Source organism: Anopheles coluzzii, chromosome 2, assembly GCF_943734685.1.
Source record: "Anopheles coluzzii chromosome 2, AcolN3, whole genome shotgun sequence".
NCBI lineage: Eukaryota > Metazoa > Arthropoda > Insecta > Diptera > Culicidae > Anopheles > Anopheles coluzzii.
The window spans coordinates 34,627,746-34,639,057 of record NC_064670.1 but is presented as its reverse complement, the minus strand read 5'-3'; the positions used below and the strand labels follow the sequence as shown (position 1 = coordinate 34,639,057).

Here is an 11,312-nt window from a genome sequence, read left to right as displayed (position 1 = left end):
ACCAAGGCAAAGTAAGCCTTCGTGGAGGAGACGTTCAGTCTGTAGGAGATAAACTAGACAGTGAGTGGTTTCTGTCGCAATACACGGAAGCTGGTGGGGAATTAAGTAAGTAGAAAATTAAATTACAAATATTGCAGTTTATTAAACAGTGTTTCGATCAACGTATTCAAACATTTTGTAGTTCCTTCAAGGAATGTACACATTTGATGTGTATTTTAGGTAATTTCATATCATAGTGCAGCACATTCATTTAAAAATGAAAAAAATCCATAAAAAATATAGCAAACCAAGCAAAAAGAACTTTCAGTGTCTTACTGCGCAGACAGATGGCATCTAAGGATGTGCAGTGACAACGTCCGTATGGTCGTAAACCTAGCCATACACACGGGACACTCATAAGGGCACCATGAGTGAAAATGCCTTGCATACCAATGTTGTCTCATTGCAAGCACGGACCCGAATCTGCGACCGCATTCGTGACAAAATTGCGGTTTTCGTACGGCACGTAACATTCTAGACATCCGCGGCACAGAGGTTGACCTGCGGGAAGTACGCCTCTTGCGTATCTCAACAACCTTCTGCGGTTCAGTGTCCTCATTGGGAGTATGTGTTTCGGAAGAACACGATTCGATCTTTACCGCAGCATAGCTGGGCGTGTGTTCACGTTGTCCATCGTCAGCTGGTGGGTGCTGTTGTATGGTGTAAAAGTCCTTCTCATACACATCCTTTACATCCGGGTCCTGCTGTTTTGATTGAGGTGAGCGATCCTCTTTTTGTTGGTTGCTAGTTGAAACGGTTGATAGAGGCGATTCGGTTATTTGCGTGGCGATATTAGTCTCCAAAGGCGTTTGTATTAGCGGTACAGCCTCAACAAGATTCGGAGGTTCGACCTTGTTTGTTGTGGTGTTAGCTTGATCCTGCACCGCTACGCATTGAGATGCTGTCTGCTGGACGCTCGCAGTCGCCGCCGGCTGGTCCGACGGGTCGTATGTCAGTCCCCAGATGGACAGCTTATCGGCGGTACGGAAAAACTCTGCAAGATGCTCCTGGGGCACCTCGACTTCGCCCAAGTACATAAACTGTACCAGCGACATCATGACATCGTGCGAAATGTTTGAGCATATGATCATGTGATTGTGCTGCAAAGGAACTAGCTCGAACAGTTCCTTGAAGTATGCACTACAGGCGGCGAGCAGCGGCTTGTGGGCGCGAATCTTGCGCCCCTCACAAAACAGCGTTATATCCAGCATCGTGTTATCTTGTTGACGAAACGAATCGAGTGCTCCCGTCACGAAGGCTTTGTAATTGTTCCATCGCAAATGCAGAGACGGTTGCGGGCTCATCCTACCTAGTTTTCCTGCAAAAAAAAAACACTTCTATCGGCTTTGTGCTTGTGTTGTGTTGTATGTGAACAACGATTGCACTATTCGACCGCTCTTTTTCTGACAGCTATGACCCTATTGACAGAATATAAAATATTCCTACCCCTCTTTTGTACAGGCGGTCCCCAAGCAGAGTGGCCAGATTATTTTTGCGGTTTTCGGTAGGCGCATCAAAATTGTATCGCTTTCGGTAGGAGTTTAAGATTATTTCGGTAGTTTTCGGTAGGCTTTGAAGTGTTGAGCGGGGGGGGGGGGGGGGTTGTCGTAGATGGAAGCTAATCTGTCCCATGAGGAACAGCACGAGAAAATAACATCTTTCATTTATTTACAAGGAGATAGTTTAGATTTGGTTCATAGCGCCCGCTGCGCAAAGCGACGGATGAAATCAAGGCGTTCAGAGAATTTTATCATGCCTCCCGCTGCGCAAATTTGAGCAGTTTTCTGCGTAGTGTTTTTGCGTCGTTTTGTGTCAAAAAATACGCAAAAAAATACGCTAGACTTCAGCCAAAACTACGATAGCCAGCGTATTTATTGCAGTTTTTAGGTGCGGAACGAGCGCCATCTGTTGAAGGAATGGATGAACTATTTCAGACGGTGGAGCAAAAAAAAACGGTCGAAAAATTCAAAAATATTAGCGCCCATTCCTTCCTCCTCCTCTTCCTCTAACTCCCTTCCCCTCCCTGCCTTGCCTTATACTTGCGCTTCAGCCCGTGCCTTTCGCCGTCAGCTGATTGTGTGTATGCGTTGGTGTATATGTACATTGCGGTTGTGTATTGTAATTGGTGGGTGTTAGCATTTATTTATTCGTGTGTGACCTTGACGATGCGGGAGAAGCTGGTTCATTTTGGGATTTAAAGTGTTATCGGTGTATTGATGGTTTATTTTATTTCGTGCCGCTGCAGATGAGGCCATTTAATGCCCGTGCCAATCGAGGGTGAAGAAGCCAATTTCAAACAAGCGTACGAGAACGTCTAACACTGATCTAATATTTTTTTTTTAAATCTGAACATGTTTGATGCTTCAACGACCTTCTAAACATCATGTAGCACAGTGTATAGTGGCAATAAATTTTTTTTTTTTCAATGTGCCGGAATTTGTCTCGAGTTTTCTGGCCACGACACACACACACGGACACACACACAGCGCGGGGAAAGTGATCGTCCACTCTATCATGCCGCGATCCCCCTCCCCTCCCGGTGCTTTGGATGAGGATGCGCTACAAGTTAACCCAAGTAGCAACCGAAGCTTTTTTCTCCCAGTTTCAACCCCCTCATGTCCACAAACTGCCTTCGCTTACTATTCCTATCCCGTTTCTACATTCCACAACGTTTGTTGCGTTCTCGCTCATCAGGGTGTTAGTCAATTCTCTCTTGCCACACGAAGAGAATTCTCCTGCACACTTCGTGTGTTGGATTCTACCCATCCCTGTTGAACACACGTCATTTTCTTCCATCGCACTCATCAGGGTGTTTGCTCTTTTCCATCCAAGCCAAAGAGCGACTTCAGTGTGCTCTGAACCGTGGATGTGAGAGTGTGTGTTTGTGTGCTGCGTGAACTATTTTTCCTGCGTGAAACACTTTCCATACTGCACCATCCGCGGTGTTCTTTCTGCTTCGGAGGACGAATTTTTATCATCTAATTGTTTGGGTAAGTGTCCTTTTCTAAGTGTCTAGTGCTATGTGACATTTATTCTAATTCTAATATTATTCTAATATGCAATGTTTTGCACATTACAAGTTTCAGATGTGTGCTGCTACCGCTAGCTGTTCCTCAAACTACTTAAAAAGTGTGACACTGTGTGCACAGGCGTTCAAGTTTCAATTGATCCTCAAGCACAAAGGTAAGTTTGTCACATCTTTAAATGAAGTGTAATCTTTTTAACAAAGTGTGTCTATTAATTGTGTATTTTCATCAACAGCCTTCATACAACACTGCGGTTGAGGCGCGCCAAATCTGATGACATCTTCTCCTGAACCAAGCAGGCTGAACACGCGCACCACCACGGGCTCCAGCGCGGTGTGAAGAGGGAAGAAGAAAAGACAGAATTGGAAACAGCCGCACCAGGCTTCCAACCACCGTGTGTGTATGTAAGTATGTGAGAACACATGTGTGAATCCTCTTGTGGGAACTGCAAAAAGAAGAGAATAAAGAGTGTGAAGCAGCTAGACTGCCGCAACCAAATCAAGAGAGTGAATTCTCATTTCAATCCGAAAAACTGGGAGAGAGTGACGACATGCGAGAGAGAATAAAACTAGAAACACGAGAGAGGACACGAAGCGCTTTCGGGTTTTTTTCGCCTTCGCGCACATTTTGCTTTATGCGCGCGAAAAAGTGAGCCTTGATCAGCGCGATGGCTCCCATACAAAGGCCTTCGGCTTTGCTATCTGGGAAGCCAGCAATTCTACCGATAAGGTAGCGGAAATCGATCGTGCGTGTACGCGCGTTCGGGGGTGCGTTCTCGCGTACGCGCGTGCATGCTAGTGATGGGTAAATTCAACAAAAATCCGGAATCGCTTCCGAATGCGTGCGAACAAACGGCGTCCACGGGCCTGCCCACGCTCGAATGCAGAGCCGATGGCATACGATTCTATCTTCACCATTAACATGAGAGAAACAGAGCTTATACCACGAACGTACCCGAAAGGTATGCATGCTTCACTCATCAGGATCTAAAGGCAAGGACAAGGCAAAAGAGACACAGAAAAAATTCCTCACGGCTACATATGTCCTTTTGATGCGTTGTCTATGCGTCTCGCTCGGTATCACAGCGGCTTACGGCAGGTAAGCAGTACAAATGCTGCTACCTGATACGCACACATGTTTATCGAACACAACTATTCGGTTCGGCTCGGTAAACTTCACGAGGATGCCGGAGCAAAAGGGCGCAGACTTTTTCATGATTTTGTATGACTTCGGCTGTTTTGGACTACGCGTGTAGGCGCTCGCAAAGACTCCGCCAAAATTGGAAGCGGTTCCGGAAGGTAGGTGCAAAACTCCGACCTCGGAGCCGTCTGGAGCCGTTCGGAGCCGTTCGGAGCCGTCCGGAGCCGTCCGGAGCCGTCCGGAGCCGCTAGTCGGCAGCCGGAGCCGTCCGGAGCCGGCGGAGCCGTTAGAGCCGTCGGAGCCGTCCGGAGCCGTCGGAGCTGTCCGGAGCCGTCGGAGCCGTCTGGAGCCGTCGGAGCCGTCCGGAGCCGTCCGGAGCCGCAAGTCGGCAGCCGGAGCCGTCCGGAGCCGCAAGTCGGCAGCCGGAGCCGTCCGGAGCCGCAAGTCGGCAGCCGGAGCCGTCCGGAGCCGCAAGTCGGCAGCCGGAGCCGTCCGGAGCCGGCGGAGCCGGCGGAGCCGGCGGAGCCGGCGGAGCCGTCGGAGCCGTTGGAGCCGTTGGAGCAGTCCGGAGCCGTCGGAGCCGTCGGAGTAGTTGTAATAGTCGGAAGCATTCTGAAGTGCATTAATTTCTCGATATTAGTGATAATTTTATTGTAAAAAACAGCTTACGAGTAAAAAAAGAGTCTTCTTCATTTATTGATATGAAGTTTTTTTGTGTGTGTGTGTTTTTTTTTTTCAAAAATAAAGCCAAAAATAATTGTTTGCTGTTTTTTTAAATGAAATCATCGCTGATATCGGGAAATTAAAGCGCTTCAGAAGACTTCCGACTATTACAACGACTACTACGGCTCGAACTGGCTCCGTCGGCTTCGACGGCACCGACGACGTCTCCAACCGGTTCCGTTGGCTCCATCGACTACGACGGCTCTGTCGGCTCCAACGACTACGACGGTTACGACCGGCTCCGGACGGCTCCGTCGGCTCCGTCGGCTCCGGACGGCTCCAACCGGCTCCGTCGGCTCCTACTGCTACGACGGCTCCGACCGGCTCCAGCTGCCGACTAGCGGCTCCGACGGCTCCAACGGCTCCGACGGCTCCGAACGGCTCCGACGGCTCCAACGATTCCGGACAGCTCCACCGGCTCCAACGGCTCCGACGGCTCCGGACGGCTCCGACGGCTCCGACGGCTCCAGCTGCCGACTAGCGGCTCCGGACGGCTCCGGACGGCTCCGACGGCTCCAGACGGCTCCGGACGGCTCCGACGGCTCCGGACGGCTCCAACGGCTCCGGGCGGAATCGACGATTTGAATTTTTCGGAATCGGAGCCGGAGTAGCAATGCTCGGAAGCGATTCCGAGCCGTGGGTGCGATTCCGGTTACGCATCACTAGTGCATGCGTGCGTGCGCGTGTGTGTGTGTGCGTGCGGGAACCCCAAAACTGTTTGATTCTGATGCGTGCATTGTCACCGGCTGCGTCTACACACTCCATGCATTCTCAGAAAACGCACTGTACGCCGCCCGGTCGATTACCGCTACCTAGGAGACAATACAACCATTTAATTGGCACCACCATCTTTGCGACCGGTTCTGCTGTTGGGGGTATTAAAAAGACAAACGATCGAAGCAAACGTGCATGTGATATGTTACACATTTCTTTCCAATTCCGCTAGCGGACGCAAGTGGAAACAAAACTTGAATTGAATTCATACAAAAGAGAATTCTGGTTTGGTTTATTACGGTGCGCGTATGATACTGCACCTTTCCGTCCAGAATCTGGTGGCTTGTTGGTTTTGAGTCGGTATCATGACGCCGTGCGACCGGCACTGCCTTGGAATGGGTTTGGATCGGTAGGTTCATGTTTTGGTCGAGTGCATTCCGTGCATTTGTCGCGTCACAGCGGTAGCCCGGCAGCAACAAAGTCAAGATCTCTAGTCTTTGATATGCCGTATGTCTACAAGTATAAGCGACAAAGGCCCCCGGAAAGATGATCGTAGGGATTCCCTCTTTCCCTCTTTCCCTCTTTCCCTCTTTCCCTCTTTCCCTCTTTCCCTCTTTCCCTCTTTCCCTCTTTCCCTCTTTCCCTCTTTCCCTCTTTCCCTCTTTCCCTCTTTCCCTCTTTCCCTCTTTCCCTCTTTCCCTCCTTCCCTCCTTCCCTCCTTCCCTCCTTCCCTCCTTCCCTCCTTCCCTCTTTCCTTCTTTCCCTCTTTCACTCTTTCCCTCTTTCCCTCTTTCCCTCTTTCCCTCTTTCCCTCTTTCCCTCTTTCCCTCTTTCCCTCTTTCCCTCTTTCCCTCTTTCCCTCCTTCCCTCCTTCCCTCCTTCCCTCCTTCCCTCCTTCCCTCCTTCCCTCCTTCCCTCTTTCCCTCTTTCCCTCTTTCCCTCCTTCCCTCCTTCCCTCCTTCCCTCTTTCCCTCTTTCCCTCTTTCCCTCTTTCCCTCTTTCCCTCTTTCCCTCTTTCCCTCTTTCCCTCTTTCCCTCTTTCCCTCTTTCCCTCTTTCCCTCTTTCCCTCTTTCCCTCTTTCCCTCTTTCCCTCCTTCCCTCCTTCCCTCCTTCCCTCTTTCCCTCTTTCCCTCTTTCCCTCTTTCCCTCTTTCCCTCTTTCCCTCTTTCCCTCTTTCCCTCTTTCCCTCTTTCCCTCTTTCCCTCTTTCCCTCTTTCCCTCTTTCCCTCTTTCCCTCTTTCCCTCTTTCCCTCTTTCCCTCCTTCCCTCCTTCCCTCTTTCCCTCTTTCCCTCTTTCCCTCTTTCCCTCTTTCCCTCTTTCCCTCTTTCCCTCTTTCCCTCTTTCCCTCTTTCCCTCTTTCCCTCTTTCCCTCTTTCCCTCTTTCCCTCTTTCCCTCTTTCCCTCTTTCCCTCTTTCCCTCTTTCCCTCTTTCCCTCTTTCCCTCTTTCCCTCTTTCCCTCTTTCCCTCTTTCCCTCCTTCCCTCCTTCCCTCTTCCCTCTTTCCCTCTTTCCCTCTTTCCCTCTTTCCCTCTTTCCCTCCTTCCCTCCTTCCCTCCTTCCCTCCTTCCCTCCTTCCCTCCTTCCCTCCTTCCCTCCTTCCCTCTTTCCCTCCTTCCCTCCTTCCCTCTTTCCCTCTTTCCCTCTTTCCCTCTTTCCCTCTTTCCCTCTTTCCCTCTTTCCCTCCTTCCCTCCTTCCCTCCTTCCCTCTTTCCCTCTTTCCCTCTTTCCCTCTTTCCCTCTTTCCCTCTTTCCCTCCTTCCCTCCTTCCCTCCTTCCCTCCTTCCCTCCTTCCCTCCTTCCCTCCTTCCCTCCTTCCCTCCTTCCCTCCTTCCCTCTTTCCCTCTTTCCCTCTTTCCCTCTTTCCCTCTTTCACTCTTTCCCTCTTTCCCTCTTTCCCTCTTTCCCTCTTTCCCTCTTTCCCTCTTTCCCTCTTTCCCTCTTTCCCTCTTTCCCTCCTTCCCTCCTTCCCTCCTTCCCTCCTTCCCTCCTTCCCTCCTTCCCTCCTTCCCTCCTTCCCTCCTTCCCTCTTTTCCTCTTTACCTCTTTCCCTCTTTCCCTCTTTCCCTCCTTCCCTCCTTCCCTCTTTCCCTCTTTCCCTCTTTCCCTCTTTCCCTCTTTCCCTCTTTCCCTCTTTCCCTCTTTCCCTCCTTCCCTCCTTCCCTCCTTCCCTCTTTCCCTCTTTCCCTCTTTCCCTCCTTCCCTCTTTCCCTCTTTCCCTCTTTCCCTCTTTCCCTCTTTCCCTCTTTCCCTCTTTCCCTCTTTCCCTCTTTCCCTCTTTCCCTCTTTCCCTCTTTCCCTCTTTCCCTCCTTCCCTCCTTCCCTCTTTCCCTCTTTCCCTCTTTCCCTCTTTCCCTCTTTCCCTCTTTCCCTCTTTCCCTCTTTCCCTCTTTCCCTCTTTCCCTCTTTCCCTCTTTCCCTCTTTCCCTCTTTCCCTCTTTCCCTCTTTCCCTCCTTCCCTCCTTCCCTCCATCCCTCCTTCCCTCCTTCCCTCTTTTCCTCTTTCCCTCTTTCCCTCTTTCCCTCTTTCCCTCTTTCCCTCTTTCCCTCCTTCCCTCCTTCCCTCTTTCCCTCTTTCCCTCTTTCCCTCTTTCCCTCTTTCCCTCTTTCCCTCCTTCCCTCCTTCCCTCCTTCCCTCTTTCCCTCTTTCCCTCTTTCCCTCTTTCCCTCTTTCCCCCCTTCCCTCCTTCCCTCTTTCCCTCTTTCCCTCTTTCCCTCTTTCCCTCTTTCCCTCTTTCCCTCTTTCCCTCTTTCCCTCTTTCCCTCTTTCCCTCTTTCCCTCTTTCCCTCCTTCCCTCCTTCCCTCTTTCCCTCTTTCCCTCTTTCCCTCTTTCCCTCTTTCCCTCTTTCCCTCTTTCCCTCTTTCCCTCCTTCCCTCCTTCCCTCCTTCCCTCCTTCCCTCTTTCCCTCTTTCCCTCTTTCCCTCTTTCCCTCTTTCCCTCCTTCCCTCTTTCCCTCTTTCCCTCTTTCCCTCTTTCCCTCTTTCCCTCCTTCCCTCTTTCCCTCTTTCCCTCTTTCCCTCTTTCCCTCTTTCCCTCTTTCCCTCTTTCCCTCTTTCCCTCTTTCCCTCTTTCCCTCCTTCCCTCCTTCCCTCTTTCCCTCTTTCCCTCTTTCCCTCTTTCCCTCTTTCCCTCTTTCCCTCCTTCCCTCCTTCCCTCCTTCCCTCCTTCCCTCCTTCCCTCTTTCCCTCTTTCCCTCTTTCCCTCTTTCCCTCTTTCCCTCCTTCCCTCTTTCCCTCTTTCCCTCTTTCCCTCTTTCCCTCTTTCCCTCTTTCCCTCTTTCCCTCTTTCCCTCTTTCCCTCTTTCCCTCTTTCCCTCTTTCCCTCTTTCCCTCTTTCCCTCCTTCCCTCCTTCCCTCCTTCCCTCCTTCCCTCCTTCCCTCCTTCCCTCCTTCCCTCCTTCCCTCCTTCCCTCCTTCCCTCTTTTCCTCTTTCCCTCTTTCCCTCTTTCCCTCTTTCCCTCTTTCCCTCTTTCCCTCTTTCCCTCTTTCCCTCTTTCCCTCTTTCCCTCTTTCCCTCTTTCCCTCTTTCCCTCTTTCCCTCTTTCCCTCTTTCCCTCTTTCCCTCTTTCCCTCTTTCCCTCTTTCCCTCTTTCCCTCCTTCCCTCTTTCCCTCTTTCCCTCTTTCCCTCTTTCCCTCTTTCCCTCTTTCCCTCCTTCCTCCTTCCCTCTTTCCCTCTTTCCCTCCTTCCCTCCAACGGCTCCGCCGGCTCCGGACGGCTCCGGCTGCCGACTAGCGGCTCCGGACGGCTCCGGACGGCTCCGGCTGCCGACTAGCGGCTCCGGACGGCTCCGGACGGCTCCGGACGGCTCCGGACGGCTCCGGACGGCTCCGGACGGCTCCGGACGGCTCCGGACGGCTCCGGACGGCTCCGGACGGCTCCGGACGGCTCCGGACGGCTCCGGACGGCTCCGGACGGCTCCGGACGGCTCCGGACGGCTCCGGACGGCTCCGGACGGCTCCGGACGGCTCCGGACGGCTCCGGACGGCTCCGGACGGCTCCGGACGGCTCCGGACGGCTCCGGACGGCTCCGGACGGCTCCGGACGGCTCCGGACGGCTCCGGACGGCTCCGGACGGCTCCGGACGGCTCCGGACGGCTCCGGACGGCTCCGGACGGCTCCGGACGGCTCCGGACGGCTTCGGACGGCTCCGAGGTCGGAGTTTTGCACCTACCTTCCGGAACCGCTTCCAATTTTGGCGGAGTCATTCGGAAGCGATTCCGGATTTTTGTTGAATTTACCCATCACTAGCATGCACGCGCGTACGCGAGAACGCACCCCCGAACGCGCGTACACGCACGATCGATTTCCGCTACCTTATCGGTAGAATTGCTGGCTTAACTTGTGTGTGTGTCGTGGCCAGAAAACTCGAGACAAATTCCGGCACATTGAAAAAAAAAAAAAAATTTATTGCCACTATACACTGTGCTACATGATGTTTAGAAGGTCGTTGAAGCATCAAACATGTTCAGATTTAAAAAAAAAATTAGATCAGTGTTAGACGTTCTCGTACGCTTGTTTGAAATTGGCTTCTTCACCCTCGATTGGCACGGGCATTAAATGGCCTCATCTGCAGCGGCACGAAATAAAATAAACCATCAATACACCGATAACACTTTAAATCCCAAAATGAACCAGCTTCTCCCGCATCGTCAAGGTCACACACGAATAAATAAATGCTAACACCCACCAATTACAATACACAACCGCAATGTACATATGCACCAACGCATACACACAATCAGCTGACGGCGAAAGGCACGGGCTGAAGCGCAAGTATAAGGCAAGGCAGGGAGGGGAAGGGAGTTAGAGGAAGAGGAGGAGGAAGGAATGGGCGCTAATATTTTTGAATTTTTAGACCGTTTTTTTTTGCTCCACCGTCTGAAATAGTTCATCCATTCCTTCAACAGATGGCGCTCGTTCCGCACCTAAAAACTGCAATAAATACGCTGGCTATCGTAGTTTTGGCTGAAGTCTAGCGTATTTTTTTGCGTATTTTTTGACACAAAACGACGCAAAAAACTACGCAGAAAACTGCTCGAATTTGCGCAGCGGGCGGTCACATGAGGCCTTTCTGAAGTGTTGGTCGGAAAATTGTACTATGGAATTTAACCCAACAAATGATTGGGACGCTCTAGCAGCAATCGAACGCGATATCGAACATGAAAAATATATGGGGTTTTACATGTTCGATGTGATAACCCACAAATCGAACATGTGAACCCAAGTGCCACAAATCTACTAAACGACCACTAAACGCCTTCTAAACGACTCAAGCTCTCTACCTAAACGGAATATAGAAAGACTTCGTTTAGCAGACGGCAAACGACTCATGCATTCTAAAAATAGCGAAAAAGCTGGTGGCGCTCTCTGTTGGTGGGATACACCAACCAGTTGAGCCTTCATCGCTTGGAGGAGAGCTTTCTCATTTCCTCTGTACTGTTGTATGGTTTCGCATTGAAGTTATGCATCGCTAGAACTAGAACGGCGATACGATTGTTTAAATACTAAACTCCAACGGAAATCACCAGCACTGAAGCAAGTGAGATTTGAGTAATGGTCGTTGGTGTTGATACCCACGAATCTGACCACACGACCATTCATATAGATTTTTGCTCAGAAAGTTAGAAGACTGATCTGATAATAAGATTGACTGACTGATATAGGTCAT

The 11,312-nt window shown here is 51.0% G+C and overlaps 1 protein-coding gene and 1 long non-coding RNA gene across 2 annotated transcripts; one reads left to right on the top strand and one right to left on the bottom strand.

The window, feature by feature from the left end:
* Positions 1-34: 34 nt before the first annotated feature.
* On the bottom strand, positions 35-1,343 carry LOC120953158 (broad-complex core protein isoforms 1/2/3/4/5-like). The gene is made up of 2 exons (XM_040372877.2): positions 554-1,343; positions 35-90 (listed from the first exon to the last, which is right to left on the bottom strand). The coding sequence occupies exons 1-2, from the start codon at positions 1,341-1,343 to the stop codon at positions 35-37; spliced, it is 846 nt and encodes a 281-aa protein (XP_040228811.2).
* Positions 1,344-1,648: 305 nt separating this feature from the next.
* On the top strand, positions 1,649-3,563 carry LOC125906411 (uncharacterized). Its single transcript, XR_007451791.1, has 3 exons — positions 1,649-3,029; positions 3,126-3,222; positions 3,301-3,563. It is a non-coding gene; the product is annotated as an uncharacterized LOC125906411 (long non-coding RNA).
* The last annotated feature ends 7,749 nt before the right edge of the window (positions 3,564-11,312 follow it).